This window comes from Rhipicephalus microplus, chromosome 8 (genome assembly GCF_043290135.1).
Source record: "Rhipicephalus microplus isolate Deutch F79 chromosome 8, USDA_Rmic, whole genome shotgun sequence".
Lineage (NCBI taxonomy): Eukaryota > Metazoa > Arthropoda > Arachnida > Ixodida > Ixodidae > Rhipicephalus > Rhipicephalus microplus.
In genome coordinates this window covers 4,986,022-5,004,765 of record NC_134707.1, presented here as the reverse complement: position 1 = coordinate 5,004,765, position 18,744 = coordinate 4,986,022, and the positions used below count along the sequence as shown (strand labels likewise).

The 18,744-nt window shown below is 49.4% G+C and overlaps 1 protein-coding gene across 1 annotated transcript; it reads left to right on the top strand.

Annotated features, from left to right (window-relative positions):
• The first annotated feature begins 900 nt into the window (after positions 1-900).
• On the top strand, positions 901-5,438 carry LOC119163981 (kielin/chordin-like protein). The gene is made up of 2 exons (XM_037416074.2): positions 901-1,284; positions 4,787-5,438. Exons 1-2 carry the CDS (start codon positions 1,002-1,004, stop codon positions 5,107-5,109), a joined length of 606 nt encoding a protein of 201 aa, XP_037271971.1. The 5' UTR covers positions 901-1,001; the 3' UTR covers positions 5,110-5,438.
• Positions 5,439-18,744: the final 13,306 nt, after the last annotated feature.

The following is an 18,744-nucleotide window of genomic DNA, read 5'->3' as shown; positions in this document are numbered from 1 at the left end:
TTGCCTGCACCAAGCACTGCGACAACCACTCTCGTGTTCATCCTCTTGACAGCGCACGCACGGAATGCGAGAAGGTTGCAAAGAAAGTCTAGATTTATTTATTTCCTTTTTTGAAGAAAATGAAAAAGAACTTTAGCACCGCTACTCATTGTCTTCGAGCGGTGCGAAACGAAAGACACCGTGCAAATAATGCCGAGTCGTGAGGAGAGGTCGGGATGGAAGCCAGACCGCAGGGGCGGCCCTCATTTGGGGAGATTCCACGTGGCCCGGCGGCGCATCTTGACATCCATTAGGAACTTTGTAGCTCCGAGACAATGCTCCGAGCACTTTGTAGAGGCGTGGAGAACGACCGGTGCTTCTTCTCGCGCGGCCGGCCGCCGGGAAATCCCGGGTAGCCGGCACGACGTCTTGCCGTCTGCAGCATCGAGAGATTAGCCAGGAAGTCCGGCCGGTGCATAACCATTAAGTTTTATTCTTCTTTCGCGACTGCAAGGGTTCTCTTTGCCGAAAGGTGGACACTGCAGCCCCGGGCCGTTGATCTCATGGCGGCTGCATGCGCCGGGGCCCTTCTTGTGCACAAAGTGTGTGCGTGTGTGCGCGCGCAATGTAATTGCGGGGCCACAACCAAAACACATGAATGGCGCAGTGGTCCAGAAAGGCTGGAACTGGTTTCTTGAGGCGAGGAGGTGACCCTCCGTAAACGTGCCGGCCACGCATCATCGGCGACCGAGAATCTGCACGGCAGGACAGCGGCCGTCGCCTGCCGCGCCCATCCCACCCGGAAGGGCACGGGCCGCAGAAACAGAAGCAGAAGCGGCGGCGGGCGAGGACTGCACTGCTAGTCAGATTCAAGGCCGCCACGGCGGCGGCGAGTTGTCCCCGCAGCAGCTGTCCACTGACGTCGCCGATCTCTGCGAGGAGACAGAGGTCAAGGTGCGGCCACGTCTTTTGGGTGGCAGGCAGCTCAAGGCCCGTTGGCCGCTGGCTTCTTCCAGTCGGCGATGGAACGGCTACCGTTGCTGCTGCTGCTGTGCTCGCTGCTCCTCACGGCGGAGGCAGCCGTGCGCGAGAGGGAGGACCCACCGTCGGCCGGCTGCCAACTGGGCGCCAAGCTGTTCGGACACGGGGCCCGAGTGCCCCGGTCGGACCCCTGCGAGCGATGCCTCTGCTTCGCGGCGCAAGTGATCTGCTGGCAGGAGCGATGCCCCAATCAGACGAAGCCCGGGTGCACCGAGCGCCGGATGCCCGGTGTCTGCTGCCCGGCCCTCGAGTGCAGTGACACCAGTGAGTATATAAATATATTTAACTTATACTCGGTTTCACTTATCCTCAGCACGCAGGCTCCCCGGTCCCGGCACGATCCCGCTAAGCTCTAGCATTTATGGGGTAATGGTCTATGACGCAGGCCGCACGGTCGGTAGCCATGGTCTGTGCAACCAGATCCTCTGATCGCAGCAGTCTACCAGTCCTTCCAGATCTTTACGTGCTCTAGAGTCCGTGGGGAAGGATCTGTCTGACAGTGTGAAATAATGCGCATGGGAGAAGCTCGAAGTTTAGGGTAACAGCTCAGCACTTTTCGTGCATGAGAAGTTAAGATCTTGCCTTTAAATACATATGTGCCAGAAGAGTACACACGGGCATGGCACACCGCCTGGCACGGGTGTCCGCAGGGTGGAGGTCAAAGAGGCGGGAGAGGAGTCAGTTGTCTCCTTGGATTTCGGATATTTTTCCTTGTGGTAGCAGTAAGCGAAACAGCTTGATTAGCACATGTCAGGTCCCACATACCCACGCAAAATTTCCTTCAGCATTGCCATCACAATTTGCACGTACCATCCTATTAACTAATCTCGTGGGGCGATTTCTCCAATGCTATTTACCACGTGTTGACAGAAGGTTTTCAGGGCCTAGATTGGGAAGAGTTAAGAATAAGATTTAATGGAGAGTATCTTAGTAACCTGCGATCCTATTACTACATTGCCTTGATGAGTAACTCAGAGGACAAATTACAGTTCATGATTGCTGAGCTGGACATGGAAATCAGAAGAGTACGTCTGAAAATTATTATGCACAATACTAATGTGCAACATTCTCGGCAGAAAACAGCGCTTTGCGATAAGCGGAGATAGGATCGAAATGGTAAAGGAATATATCTACTTAGGACGGGTAGTAACCGCGGAGCTGAACCATGAGAGTGAAGTAACTAGAAGAATAAGGATGGTGGATCACATTCGGCAAGCATTCTCAAATCACGAATGGTAATATATCACTAGCCCTCAAGAGGAAAGTATACAACAGGTGCATCCTGCCGTTACTTACCTACGGTGCACAAACCTGGAGGCTAACAAGAAGGGTTCAGCTTAACTTGAGGACGACACAGCGAGCGATGGAAGTGAAAATTATAGGAGTAACCTTATAAGAGACAAGAAGAGAACAGAGCGAGTCAGGGAACAAACTTATGCAAAGAATATCATAGTTGAAATCAACTATGATATCAAATGGTCATGGGCTGGGCATGTAGCGCATAAGCAGAATAACCGCTGGTCATTAAGGGTAACTGATTGGATTCCCAGAGAAGGCAAACGCACGAATCGGAGACAGAAAGTTAGGTGGGCCGTTGAGATTAAAAAGTTCGCAGGTATAATGTGGCAGCAGAAAGCACAAGACCGGCTTGATTGGTGGGAGAGAGGCTTTTGCCCTGCAGTGGGCGTAGTCAGGCTGATGATGATGATGATGGTGGTGGTGATGATGATGATGATGATGATGATGATGATGATGTTCATAAAAGAGAGGCTGATTCAGCTGGTTGGTGCTCGATTAATTGTGTTGTAAACGTTTTCAGAAAAGGCCAGTAAAACAACACATTCGACTATAGGACAAGCAGCCTGGCAGACGTAGGATGGACACAGAAACGTACGGAATGCAGACATTAGTGCAATAAACAATAGACAAGGTGAAGATGACAGACAGGAAACGGTGTTCAAACTTCAACTGAGCATTTGGTAACAGGAAAAAAAAATCACAAGCTGCGTCAGAGGCTGCACAACCCGCAAAACATCACTCAATAACAACGCCAAAATAACGCCACTAATTTCTTTAAATGATAAGATTTCTTTTTGCGTGTCACGAACTTCTTAAGTGACTTTCAGGGATCTTTCTTTAGTTATATTTTACTTGTTTAGTAGCTTCCTGCGCAGTTTGCGAATGTTTGTTTTTTTCCGGCGAGGTAATGCTCAGTTGCAGTTCAGTACTTCGTCCCGTAGTAGTGGTATTAGAGTGCTGCTCTAATACCACTCCGAATACATACGATAAGGTACGTCACTGAGGGCGTGCTTATATGCACTGCTCTTCTTCAAAAAGACTGCGTGTTTTTAGGGTGGGGACACACACCCTTGCGAGTGACCCCCCCCCCCTTCCTCCCTGAAATTTACCTTTGAAACATCGTGTATTCCAACTGATTGACAGGTAGGTGTAGCAATTGAACCTTTTTTATCCTCTGTTTATTTTGTAGGGCGTGCCTGCGTTAGATACCTGTCATCCGTGTAAAATTATTTAAATCGCAGCTGCCATTCAACTGGTTTCAGCGGTGACTGAATAGAACAATGCAGTTACGCGAGCGGGAACAGCATGCTCGTTTAATTTTTTTTTCACTTTTTGTCGAAGCACTTTATTAATTATATAAATAAAGATAAAAGCTAGATATTTAAAAACAAAACGGCCGTCATAGCAAGATATACGTTCGCTTTCAGATTTTCTTTCTGTGGTGGCCTTCATCCGAGCTTAGAATGACAAAGATCGGCTGCTGACCCAAAGGTCTCGCGTTCGAACCCGGCTGCGGCGGTCACATTTTGGTGGAGGCCAAATGGTATACAAAGACCCTGCGCGATGTCAGCGCACGTCCAAGAACACCAGATGGTCAAAGTTTCCGGAGCCCTCCACTGCGTGGTGTCTCTCATAATCATATCGTGGTTTTGAGACGTTAAACCACAGATAATATTAATAATAGAGGTGAACGAGTTGATAAGTATTCAATCTAACAGACACAGGTCGTGTAAACACGGACGCTAGTCAAGACGCCCACTATCCACTGAAGCTGCGCACAAAGGCGGAAAGGAAATAAGGCACGAAAACTTACCTGCGCGTGCCCATGCAAAAGGCGAACTTATAAAATCTGAAACGCGCGGGGGTCTATGCGAAAGTGTAATAATGTCAAGACACGGTTGATTACATATCTATGCGAGTACGGTTGGCTGACGCATGCTCTACCACTGTTATTGGTATCCTGCTAGTCGGCCTTTGTGGAGTGACGTCTTTTGTGTGCATTACTGTAATGAATCAACTCGCTCGCCTCTCTGTTTTGTCTTTCCTGTGTCCGTGTTCGCACGACCCGTCTCTTAGAATGAATACTTCGTACAAACATCACTGAGGAGTCACGCCAGAGCAGTTTCCTTGCAGTGGCCATTGTACAGGCGAGGGGAGGTCAAGAGTTTCCAGGCCACTATCCCGTGTATTTCTAAGGAAGCGTGGCCTGGGGACGTTTGACCAGGACTGTGGATATTGTACCAGGACTGTACTGTACAGGACGGAATTGTATTATGTGTAGTGTTCTATCGAGGACTGTGTGTAAGAATAATGTATGCTTCTTTGTTCTTTTACTAGCCGAACTGTAACCGGCTGGGAAGACCAGTCAAGCTCACAGCAGCTTTTTCTTCCCATGCCCTCGACTTGCTGAACTGGAAAGTGAAATGATTGATTGAAGTCTAAATGTTATCTCTCTCTTTCTTTGCAGCCACACCCGTGAAAGCAGTGCCGGCTGCGGCGGCAGAGCCCGATCCAACACGATCCGAGCCAGTTGTGGTGGAAGCCTCTCTTCACGGAGAAAGCCACCACCAACAGGGCTGCGTCCTGGGCGGACAGCGGTTCGCGCTGGGAGACTTGGTTCCCAGGGCCTCGGGCCCGTGCATGCAGTGCCGCTGCGCCGATGGTCCCCGGCTTCTGTGCCGAGCCACGCCCTGCGCGGGGCCCGTCATGCTGGGCTCTTCATCGCCTCGGCGCCCACCGCCGCCCACGCACACGGTGCGCCGGATAGCGCCCACTCTGGTGCTGCCCTGAGCAACATCGGCCGGCGTCCAGGGGGTCACCCCGAGGTGTCCGGACACGCCGCCAGTCAACTCCCCAGTCATAACCCGCAAGACGTCTTCCAAAATCCGGCGCTTTATTCCAGAAACTAAGGCGAACAACCGACGGCCCTCAATGGCATAGGCCGGCAAAATTGTTTCACCTCACTCAGAATCACTCAAGATAAGCATTTTTCGCTTAGGATTCACTCGAAATCAGAAATTGCTGAAGCGGGCTAACTCAAACTCGCGAAGCTTCTTCATCCGAATTCTTTCGGACTCATACTCACCAAGACATTCCACGAAAGGGGTGACTCAGACTCAGACTCACGAACGTTTTCTTCAAGCAGACTCACTCGGACTCAGATAAACCAAAATTTTCCGCAAGTGGGCTCACTCAGCCTCACCGCCCCATCTGAGTCTAAGTGAGAATCAACTCAAGAGCGAGTTTGCCACCCTATACGGTCAATTTAGGGCACACATAAGTCGGCGGCTGTATGTCTTTAGCGGGCGACGCGGCAATGCGCAGATATCGAACTCGGGACTAGAGTAGTATAATGCTTCTTACTTAGCGAGGCTAAATCTTTGACCTTGTTGGTGTGACATATTCATTAAGAGCTCAACTGGAACGACGTGAATGGGACAAGGAGTAACACACACAGGCGGCAACTTTCAGGAATGCATGTCTTCTTGGAAGCTCGTCCCGTTTTACTTCGCCCTGTTTTCATGTATAATAGTAGGTACCAAACTCCGGAGGCGTGCGCAGTTTCTCTGATAGAGAGGAGGGAAGCACCCCTCCTCCGTTGTTTCACTGGCCGAGCCTGAAGAAGACAAGCTTCGTGGTGGATGGTAAAGTGGAAAGGGAAGTGCTAACGCACTTTTCCCAATGGCCTGCCTCTGGTTCTCAAATTTACGAGGATAAAGGCAGGAGGTACATAGTTCTTGCAATGCAACATCAGGGGAAATCGGTCGCCATTATCGTAAAATCCGTTGATGACCATCACTTGTACATGACGGCCAGTGGCGGATCCAGAGGGCGGGCAGTAGGGGTGATACACCACCCTCCCCCTCTTCGGCTTGTGTCAGCCCCCCATCCCTCTTCTCAGCGCTTGTCGTCCATCTTCTATCACCAATGTGAACGAATGGGTGGGACCACAGTGAGCACACATTAGCAGTATTTACGCTATGAGAGGGTTTTCATGCTAGTAAACACAAAAAAGTCCAGACCCCCCACCCTCTGGTGTTACTTCAAGCGACCCATCCCTAAATTGAGTCCCTGGATCCGCACCTGATGCCTGACTGAGCAACGATGTAGGGCAGATTTGATCACTTGAAATGGAGCCCAAGTTGAGCGTCCTCAGAGCTATCATTACGTTGGTCCTGATTGTAACAAAAGTGCATGCGATGCGGGTCAGTAATGGCGATACAGTCTCAAGATTTCACTTGCATGAATGTCATACAACTCGCGTCAAACAGTTCTTGTAGCTGGCTGCAAATAACTGTTGCATCTCGGACGTCGGCAAGATCGCTGGCGATGACCGCCCACATGTCGGGGACGGTATCGGCCGCAAGACCTGGGAAGATGTCTGGCGAGAGACGGGGCCGCTTCTTTTATTTCTTGTTTCGTCGTTGCAATAACCCCAAGCAGTATGCGACAATGTAATAAAAGTGACTCTCTGTACCCCAACACCTGTTCAGCCGATCAGTGTTCGAAGTACAATCACTATTCATTGAGACACACCAGACAAAAACGAAGAGGCCGAAATGAACGCAGACTCGCAACTCGTTTATTATTTTTATTTTATTTATTCAATACTGCCAGCCACCCTTTGGCAGCCAGGGCAGGAGTGGAACAGTGCAGAGTTTGAACACAAAGTTTACACGCGACCAGTAACACGGTCCGCGGTACACAGGGAAGCAATAATGCAGTAAGCTTACAGATTGTCACGACACACAAGCGCACGCAATCAGTAACACGGCCCACGATTCGCAAAGCAGCAGTAATTCTCGTTACAAATAGCTACATGAATATACAATAAAACCGGCAATGCTAGTCTAATGCGAAACACACAAAGTACACTACGCGCATTGACCAGGAAGCGTGAAAAAAAAATTAATCGGATGTTGCCATGTACAGATAAAAGATTAGTAATAAGAATGATACTGTACACATGATGGTAACTAAACACGTGCTCATATTGACACGACATGATCCGCTATAAAATGTACATTTGTATGGACAAGAGGCAGTGTGATAATACTTAACGAAACGTACTTCGCAAGAAGGCAGACTCTTTGTCCGACAAAGAGACAAATGCGTGCGTTGTCATCCCCAGACACAGTGGATTTCCGTAATCTTGGCAAATATCGCAATGGCGGCAGTTTAAGCCATTTACAGAGCCCCAGCCACCCTTCGTGCCGATCCGAGTTTACCAATGGAGGAATATGAGTGTTCACAATAGCACCCTTGGTACACTGAACTATGGAACCCTTGGCAGATAGTTATTCCCCATGTTTAGTATATACGAAACGACTTTAATAATTATGTTTTTTCTCTGCCAACAAGCTGCACGTGTTAAAAATGAAAGAACCACCACCGTCCAATTTAAATGAAAGCCACAGCGTTGTGCCTGGCGTTGCGTTGGTCCGTGTCACTGGGGGCGCCTATAACGGACGCCATACTGCTTCGAGGATTTATCTTTGGATCACCACTACGGCCGCAGTCGACAGCTACGTTCCTAACTTCTATAGTGACGCCATAGGCGGCATTCCTGCTGAAGTTGATGTACAGATAGACTCTCACCATGTCTATAGGGGTTCTCAATCCTATTTGAGTTTTATCTTCCCTAATATTTCTACAACACTGAAAGAAGATTTACCGCCGTATAGTTCTTCATGTATTTCGCGGCTCTCTTCTTTTAGTGAATTAGCGAGACATTGGCGTTTCATCGCATCGGTATGTATTACTACTCTTTCACTTATATTTCAGGGACGAGACAATGTGTGCTCGCCACACGATGGTGTAGTGAGCGATCTTGTTAGACTGCTGACCCCGAGGTCGCGGGATCGAATCTCGGTCGCGGCGGCCGCATTTCGACGGAGGTGCGATGCCCGTGTACCAATAGTTGGGTGCACCTTAAAAAAAAAAAAAAAACTGAGGCGGTCAAAATGTCCCGAGTGCTCCACTGCGCTTCGTAATCATATCGTGACTCTACGGCGTACATAACAATTATTATTATTATTATTATTATTATTATTATTATTATTATTATTATTATTATTATTATTATTATTATTATTATTATTATTATTATTATTAATCCCTGCACGTGAAAAAGATACCGAGTAAACCCTCAAAAGAAGAATCTGCAGGGCAAACAGCCGTGCACATTGAATCCGTATACTCGTGGAAAGTCTATTGTGCCGCGAATGTTCCCTTGCTGTCCGAACGAAACGACAAAAAAAAAAAAACGAAGTTACGTAGTGCAAGAGCTTATATTTCTGTGTTGCACGTAACACCTGTTATACCGGGAAATGCGTACGTCGCGCCTTTTTTCCGCTCACCCCTGGCTGAAACAATGTCACGAAAGGGCGAATCTGATCCCGCGTATGGCCGGAAGTAAGAAATCTCGGCTGTTTTTCGGCCGTATTCTTAATTCGGCGTGCACTGGGATTATAATAATTCTTTCGGCCGTAAAGTGCACAGTTGGTCCAGCCAAGAAAGACGGTAGCAATGTTAATTCTTGGAGTTTGACGTCCCAAAACCACCGTGATTGTGAGAGAGGTATACGCCGTGGGGGAAGGCCCTGGAAACGTGAAACGCCGAGGGCTTGACGTGTTGGCGCGTGCCAGTGGCTGGACATTTAACCTGCACCTAAATCCAACTACGCGGGCCTCAAGCATTTTCTCCTGCATCGAAAATGCGGCCTCCACTGCCACCATTCGATCCCGTGATCTGCGTGTCAGCAGTCGAGCCCCATGAACACTATATAGATCACCACGGCGAATAATTAAATAAAGATAGATAGATAGACAGATAGATAGATAGATAGATAGATAGATAGATAGATAGATAGATAGATAGATAGATAGATAGATAGATAGATAGATAGATAGATAGATAGATAGATAGATAGATAGATAGATAGATAGATAGATAGATAGATAGATAGATAGATAGATAGATAGATAGATAGATAGATACATACATACTAAGCTGCAGGGTGACAACTTCTCATGCATTCCAGAAAGCATGTCACCCTGCGCACAACGATATCAGGTTTCGATGTACGCACCTAGGCGATTCTCCAAGGTTATCGGACGAGTTACGAGTGGCGATGCTTACAGAAGAACGTACGATACTAGCAGATACGGCTAGCCCGCATTTCCTGGTTTCGGAGTGCAACTCGACGAGTTCAAAGACACAGTATCACCGTGTCAACGTACTTACAAGTCTCGGAAGCGCGGCCTCAAGATATCATCGACTCTCCGAGTGGAGAGTGGTAGTGTTTACGGAGCAAAATAGTTCAGACCATCGCTCGCTGCGTCGTCCTCAATTTAAGCTGAACCCTCTTTGTAAGCCTCGGGGGCTCTGCTCCGTAGATAAGCATCGGCAAGACGCAGAGTTTTCGGCAATCTACCAGTTATAATTTGAGTGCTTGTCAAATGTGCTCCACCTCATTCTTATTCTAGTTATTTCAATCTCGTGGTTCGGCTCCGCGGTTATTTCCTGTCCTAAGTAGACGTAGTATTTTGCAACTTCTACCGCACTGTTACCTATCTCGAAGCTCTGTTCTCTTCCGAAGTTGTACATTACTTTGGTTTTCTACAGATTGGTTTTAAGACCTACCTTTCTGCTCTCCTTGTCTAACCCCGTAATCAAGAGTTGCAATTCGTCCCCTGAGTTACTCAGCAACGCAATGTCATCGGTGAAGAACAGGTTACTAAGGTACCCTCCATTCACACTTATCCCTAACTTCTCCCATTCTAGGCCAGGAACGGAAACGAAAGTAAAAACACGGAAAGGCAAATGATTGGTGTACCCTTGAGAGACAAGAAGAGAGCTTAGTGGATTTGAAAAAAAAAAAACAGGGCTAAATATATCATAGTTGAAATCAAGAAGAATAAATCGACATGGGCCGGGCAAGTAGCGCATAAGCAGAATAACCGCTGGTCATTAACGGTGACTTACTGGATTCACAGAGAAGGCGAGCGTGTTAGGAAAGACAGAAAGTTAAATGGACAGATGACATCAGGAAGTTTGCGCGTATGAAGTGGTAGCAGCAAGCGAAGGACCGAGTAGTAGTAGTAAACAACTTTATTAAGGCAGCTGACGGTTTCCTAAGTGGCGAGGGCTGTCAGGCCATGCCTGGTCGCCACCTCGTCAGCGCGTTTGATGGCCCGGAGCTGGGTGTCCAGGCTTGTGGTCGTGAGGATTCTCTCCCAGGCCTCACTTGAAGGTGACTGTCCTAGGAGGTTTGGTGGGGGAGGGTCCTTGCTGCATCCCCAGATGATGTGATCCAAGGTTGCGGTCTGGGTCTTGCAAAGGGTGCACGTAGATGTGAATAAGGCAGGGTATATGTGCCTGTATATGTACGGGGAAGGGAATGAGTTCGTTTGAAGCCGCCGCCAAGTGATTTGTTGAGCTTTGTTTAGTTCCGGGTGCGGGGGTGGTCTGGTTTGCCTTGATAGCTTGTAGTACTGTGTGATGTCGTGAAAGGTGATGAGTGCTTCAGTTGCTTCGATATCGTGGTCCGAAGTCTGGCCCACCGCTCGGCATACGAGTCCTCGAGCTTGTCTGTGGGCGGCTTCGTTGCCCGGGTTTCCTGCGTGCGCTGGGACCCAGATGAGTTGGATTAAACGAGGATCGTCATCGTCGGTGCTGCTGGCAGTAGTGTCGCCTGAGGCGTTGCGTGCCGCTCGGGGCAGAGGACGGAGGATGCGCGCCGTGGTTGGGGAAACAGTGCCCCGGGCAAATCGGATGATAGCAGATTTGGAGTCACTGATAATTGTTTCAAAACCGGCCATTGCGGCGAGTGCTATGGCAGCTTCTTCGGCCTCGGTTGGGTCTTGTGTGCGTATGGAGCCGGCGCACCTCGTGGTAGGCTCTATATCGACTGGGGTACGTTTCGACGAGACGTTGATTGCAAAGGCTTGTTTGGGGGTTGGGTAGCTTGCCGCGTCGACGTGAGCCACTTTTGTGTTCGTACCATAGGTATTGTGAAGGTTTCTGGCGCGGGCTGATCGTCTACCGTCATGAATGCCGGCCAGCATGTTTTTCGGCAGCGGCTGCACAATGAAGCGCTGTCTGAGGAGAGGCGGTAGCGAGATCAAGTCTTGTCCGCTTGGTGACGAGGGAATTCCGATTCGTTGAAGTATCCATCTTCCGGTTTTACTACCACGCAATCGTTCAATTTGTGCAGTTCGGTGAGCCTCGATAAGTTCATCTATTGTATTGTGAATTCCAAGGCTGAGGAGGTGCATGGTCGATGTGGTGCGGGAGAGGCCCAAAGCGATCTTGTGGACTGTGCGAATAAGTCTGTCTACTTTTTCTTTTTCAGCCTGGAGGAGTCGTAGGTACGGTAAGGCATAAGTTATTCTTGTGGTTACGAAGGCGTTTAACAGCTGGAGAAGTTCCTTTTCTTTCATGCCGTGTTTCCGCGCGGAGATTCTTCCTAACAGACGGGCAGTCTGAGTGACGGTGACCGCAAGCCTCTCTAGTGCGACGGTATTGCCCCTGCCGGCTTGTACGTGAAGGCCGAGTACCCGCATGTGCTGCACTATCGGTATTTCGGATCCGGCCATTCTGAGAGTGATGGTTGGTAGTGGCGGGTGTTTAACCTTACGGTAGTCAGGAGGACGAAGAAGGAGGAGTTCAGATTTCTCCACTGAGCATTCGAGACCTGCACACGCGACGTATCCGGCCACTGTGTCCACAGCACGTTGCAGTGCCTCCTCGATCTGTCCGTCGGAGCCAGTAGTGGTCCATACCGTCACGTCGTCCGCGTATAGGGTGTGTCGGATATTGGGTATGCAGTCTAGTAACTGTGGGAGTTGGCTCATTACAAGGTTGAAGAGGAAAGGTGAAAGAACAGCTCCCTGTGGCGTGCCTTTGTTGGATAGGGCAAGTCTCTTCGTGGCGTTGCTGTCAATCAGGGAAAGTTCCACAGTACGGCCTTGGAGGAAAGAGCACACGTAGTTGTAAATGCGTTCCCCAGGGTTTGTTGAAGCCAAGTGCTGGGCTATCGCTTCATGTGTTACGTTATCGAACGCCTTGCGTAGGTCTATGCCTAGCATTGCTCGCGTGCCCGCGCGTACGGGGTCTTTCAACAAATCGTGGTAGATTTGTACGAGGGCGTCTTGAGTAGATAAGTGGGCGCGAAAACCGAGCATGGTTGGGGGGAAAAGGTCTTGCTCTTCTGCAAGTGTTTCTAGCCGAGCCAAGACCACGTGCTCAAATAGTTTGCCAAGGCATGAAGTTAACGAGATGGGGCGAAGATTTGATAAGTCTGCCTTTTTTCCGGGCTTTGGTATAAACACTATTTTCGCGTGCTTCCATTCTTCTGGTATATTTCCGGCATGCCAGCAGTCATTGAAATATTCAGTAAGGGCAGTTACTGACCTTGCGTCTAGGTTGCGGATTGTTTTGTTCGAGACGCCGTCTGGACCTGGTGCCGAAGTTGTGCGAAGCTTTAGAATGGCTGCATACACTTCGGCTTCTGTGATGTCGGCATCAAGAGTTGGATTTGGTTTACCTTCATAGGGTGGTAGCGGTGTCGCTGGTTGATGGGCTTGGTTGATGTATTTGTCCGCCAGTTCAATTAGTAGATCTTCGTCTGATCCGGGGTGTTGGTGGACAAGTCGCTTAAGTCTGTGCCGTGCGGCTGTTTTCGAGTCGTCGGGATCCAGTAAGTGGCGTAACAGGTGCCACGTCTTCTTGTTGCCTAGCTGTCCGTTGAGTCCGCTGCACAGCTGGCCCCATTGTTGGCGGGCGAGGTAGGTACTGTGTCGCTCAATTTCTTCAGAGAGGGCCTGTATGCGGCGACGCAATTTCTTATTGTAGCGCTGCTTCTGCCATCTGCGCAGCAGGCTGGCGTGTGCGTCCCACATGTGGAGAAGACGAGAGTCTGTGGCAGGCGTTTCCTCTGCTGCTTTACTTTCGCGCGTTGTGCGTCGCACGTGGTCGTTTAGGGAGGCTGTCCATTCCTTGAGGTTTGTTATGCGTTCTGGGGCTTCACTTTCACGGATGTCTCTAAATTTTGGCCACTCCGTGATTTGAGCGAGGGCGTTGTGTACTCTCTTGCCAGCGGACGTCTGTACCTGGATGGCAATGATGTAGTGGTCACTACCAGCGAGTTGACAGGTGTTCTCCCATCTGGCCTGCGCAATATTCTTGCAGTATGTGAGATCGGGTGACGTGTCCCTACACACGCTGTTTCCTATGCGGGTTGGTGACTGCTGCAGGTCATTTAGTAGAGTGAGCCGGAGGTCCTGACCGAGTTGCCATAGCTTCTTGCCTCGTTTGTTCGCCTGCAGGTAGCCCCAGTCAGGGTGCCTGGCGTTGAAATCGCCCAGTATAAGCAGTTGTGCGCCTCGAGAAAGCGATGTGGTTTTCTGGAAGAGCAGGTTGAAGTCGTCGGCGCGTGCCCGGGGTGCGCAATATACGTTGAGGATGAAGACTGATTGGTGCGAGCGTTTTCGCGGAAGAATTTCAACGACCGTGTGTGGAATGTCCGAGAATTCTAAGTCGTGTTGTTTCGCCGTGAGGCTCTTGTGGACGAGCGTGCCTGTACTTGGGGCTTCTTGGTTGTGCGAGTCGGTGAATTGTTGGAAAGCGATGTATCCAGGGAGTGAGACAGAAGCCATTGTTTCTTGTAGTGCGATGACGTCTGGAGGCGTTTGGCAATTGGGCAGTTGTGTTTCTTGTACGAGTAGCTGCAGGTGGGCTTTCTTTTTACGAAAGCCCCTGCAGTTCCACTGCCATATAGTCAAGTGGGTGCTGGCCATGATGCAGCAGCTGGAGCATTACTTGAGGCCGTCGTGGGTTCGCTGTGCTGGGTGGAAGAGTGAGAGGTCACTCGGTTGCGTGTGATAGCTGGTGCTCTGGCCATGCTTTGCTTGATTACTGCAAAACTGGTGTCTGTGGCAGTTCTGAGTGCTTCTAATCCGGCTACGGTGTTGTTTACGGTGGCTTCCATGTTTGAGAACCGTGTCTCTATGTTCGTTAGGCGTGAGTCTACGGTTGCGAAGGCTTCTGTTACGGCGGCACGAACGGCGTTGACGACCGTGGTTTGGACTGTCGTGCGGAGGGCTTCAGCAACGGATGCGTTGACCATTTCAATAATTCGCGCCGTCATGTCCTCTTCGGATTGCAGCGTTTCCGTGGAAGTCGTTGCTTTGCGTTTGGCTGCTGCGGGTGGTTGGGGCTGTTGAGTTGAATTATGCACGGACTGGCTGGCCTTTGCCAGTTTACTTTCTAGGGAGCGGTTCTGCGCAAGGAGCACTTCGATCTGAGCTTGTTGCGTCGCCATTTGGGATTTTAACGCATTGATGGTTTGCGTAAGTTCCTTGACGAGCGGGTCATGCGTTGAGGCGCACGGTTTCGATGGCTGCGGGGGAGATGATGGCAGCGGAGACGCTGCGCTTGGCGCCCATGCTACACTAGGGTTGCTTGGTGGTGCTTTGGATATATCAGCATGTGGGATGCGACTTGATGATCGGGTTCTTGATTTGGACCTAGAGTGGGAGGCTGCTTGACCCTGGCGAGATCGTGACTTCGATCGGCTGTCGCGTTTCGTCGGCGTTTGTGATGTCCCGAAACTGGGGTAGTTACGCTCGTCCAAGGCAGGCGGGCTATCGTCATTTGAGGTTTGCTGCGTCGCTGGTGACTCGGTTTGTAGCGTCTTTCCTGCTTGTGCTGCGTTAAGTGGTTCAGACTTTTTGGCGAAGCGGTACTCGCATCTTGAGCTGTTCGTCATGTGTCCTCCTTGACAGACGATACAGCGTGCTTGGCATGTTGGTGGCGTTCCTTGCGGCGGTGGCTCGTGGTCTTCTCCGCAACGCGGGCAGCGTCGGCGCCTAGGTTGAGGGCACACATCGGAGCGGTGCCCGGTCTTCCGGCAGTTGAAGCATGCGTCTACTTTGGGATGGAAAGGGTATACTCGAATGAGACCTCCACGGTGTAGAAGCCATCTAGGTAGGTGGTCCCCGAGCAGCGTTATAAGTAAATTCTTCGTTTTTCCCATGCGTCGGCCACCTACTATTTGGTAGTCAGGGTTGCTGTCTTGAAGGTCCTTCAGCGTCTCATCATCGGTGGGGAACGTGTGGGCGTAGAAAGAAATGCCTCGTATCGCGTCGTCTGGTGGCGGGGCGTACATGTGTAGCTCAATCTGCCGGTCTTCTCCGAGGAGGATTGATGTGATGCGTTGGTACGCGATTGCTCGGTCGGTGGTTGCCACACTAACGGTGAAAGTGTTATTCCTTGGGTGTATGCGTAGTTGATCACGCTTGGCTGGGTCCAGGTCACACAGAGATGCCGCTTTAAGCAGTGCTCTCTGCAAGTCTCCGGGTGATGTGCGCGTGAGGTCAATGGGTGTCTTGGGGCGTCCCACGATGTGGTACGTGTGCGACGGCAGTCTTGGCAAGGGATGGCGTTTCAGTTCCGGCGGCGGCCGGGGGGTTGGTGGAGTTTTGGGGGCTTTGCTTACTTGCGCGTCGTTCATTTGGGCTTGTTGCTTAAGTGCCTGGTGACGTTTCGCCTGGGCTCGGAAACCTTGAGGTGGTGTCCAGGAATCGTCTGACCATTCTTCGAGAGAGATTTCGACGCCGTCGACCTCGATTTCCATGTCGGCTAGTGTCCCAGCGGCCGCGACAGCGGCGTTCGGTGTAGCGTCGCTAGGCTTAGGCGTCCAGTGGCGGATCTTGCCGGCGTGGCGTGAAAAGATGAAAAGCTTACTTGAAAATTGTGACCAATATCTGTCGGAAAGTTGTATCCTCGGGACCGGTATGATTTGCAGAAACCATTCGTACAAGAAATCTTGAGCTATGGCACGTCTTCCTACTGAAACATCGGAAAACTCCGGAGCTCGGTGCAGACGCGTCCGATCGCGTCGATTCTCTCCTGCACTCTCCGCGAAGGACCGAGTTGCCTGGCGGAACATGGGAGATGCTTTTGTCTAGCAGTGGGCGAAGCCAGGCTGATCACGATGATGATGATGATGATAGTTCAGACACGAGACAATCTCCTGGCGCACAAGTGCCCTTCGTGACGAAATGTGAAAATCCCTTCCTCTGCGGATTAGAGGGGTCAATAAAAATGCGAGATGCATCCGCTATCTAGATGTCACAAAGTATGTGTGACGTGCACGCAATCTTGTCATCGCTATCTTGCCTCAAAAGGTCAACTTCCCGCAACACGATCCGTGGCGCAATGTGTGCGCAGCTCGTGTAAATTACGCCTTCGTAATCTTATCAATGCACGACAAGCTCTTACGCATATTTGCAACGACAAGTTCTATCGCCGACCATTTTGTTTGCGTGTGCACTCAGAGCAGGAGCCTTTTTGGTCTACCCTACAGCATTGCGCTTCTATTTCTTTTATTTTTTTTGGAGGGGCCCTGCAACACTTTTTGAGCATGGTCAGAAAACGCTGCCGATCGGTAGATTATTGTTTATTGTTATTTGTTTATTGTGGTGTTTTGTACTTTATGTGTGATAAAGGTTGGATAAAGGTATTTTATGTTGGATAAAGCTGGCTGTCAACCTAGAAGGATCAAGGTGGCGAAGTGTGAAAGCTGAACTTCTTGCGATTGTAGAATTTTCTGATAATACACATGGGCATTATAATGATGAGTTTTATTTATATGCAAAGAAAACGATGAGGGTCCCAGTTAAAGTTTTCCTTCTCGTTCGTTGATCTCCTTGATGTGGATTGAAGTCCCGTCAAGGAGATGATCGGCGTCGATGAAGCAGGAGGCAGGTTGGAGGTAATGAAAACTTGAAGGTATATTACAGCGAAATATTTACAGTCATATGTACATCTTGCCGAAGCACACTCATCATAACACAGACATCCACAGTGTCTTACTCTTCTACTTAACTTTTCTTAAGTTAGAGCCTAGAACACTGTTACTACATACAACGTACTTAGTCTCACTGTTCGACCACCAAGTGGTTACGGCCCAGACAAAAGGTGCATCGTACGGAGTCGAGGCTGCAATCACTTAACTGATAGATCACTACGACTTCGTACGATGCAACTTTTGTCTGGGCCGTAACCACTTGGTGGTCGAACAGTGAGACTAAGTACGTTGTATGTAGTAACAGTGTTCTAGGCTCTAACTTAAGAAAAGTTAAGTAGAAGAGTAAGACGCTGTTAATGTCTGTGTTATGATGAGTGTGCTTCGGCAAGATGTACATATGACTGTAAATATTTCGCTGTAATATACCTTCAAGTTTTCATTACCTCCAACCTGCCTCCTGCTTCATCGACGCCGATCATCCCCTTGACGGGACTTCAATCCATATCAAGGAGATCAATGAATGAGAAGGAAAACTTAACTGTCCCGATTTTGGGACACCTATGACAACCTCTGCGACAGAGTGGGCCAGCTCAACAAGCCCCCCGATAGACCTTGGGGACGCCGTCGCGAAGTGTGCCTTCCCACTGCTCTGGAGGACGGATGCACCGATGGTTTGGTGGCAGGAGAGGGAAGTAGGCAGCGGTGCACTATACGTTGACGTGAAAGCCGGCGCTATATCGTCTCTAGGAGCTGCAACGCATGGCGCTTCAGCGAGCATGGAATGACGGGTACTGTGCACCGATTTTCGCACTCTCCATTCTTTCGGCTCCGTGTGGGCTAGAGTCGCTTTGTCGAAAGTCGAAGATCAGCTAACGTTCCCCACGGTAACCTTTTCAGGCTGACCAATTCAAATCGGCTCACGAATATCTAAACGATTCACTCGTTATCCGAAACAAATGCCAAGACAAGACAATAAACAATGTCACAAGTGCGTTAGAAGCCGCAAGCAGAAAGATAAGGCAAATCCATGTACTACCCATCATTCCGATGGTCACTGAATGACCGAAAGCCAGAGCTCCTTCCAACGATAGCAGGAAACTCTCCGCTTGCAACCACACGGCTGCAGACTGCACGAAGCCATACCGAGCCGAAAAAACGGAGCTTGGGCAAGTACCACCCGTCACTGTTCTCATGTTGGCTTAAGTACCATGCGTTGGAGCTCCCGTATAACGCCATATATATATATATATATATATATATATATATATATATATATATATATATATATATATATATATATATATATATATATATATATATATATATATATATATATATATATATATATATATATATATATATATATATATATATATATATACATATATATATATATATATATATATTATGAAGTCTTGGTTTGGAAGACCTTTATTAGGCCCGAAGAACCGGCAGCCGACAGCTGAGATGAACGGACCAAGATGATGATGCTACGTGACAACGATGAGGATGCATGAGCAACACATGATAATAATGATAATGTACAGATGAAGAGGATTGGTATACTAAATGCCCACACTATTCCCCCCACGTGAAAGCGGCCAGCCTGG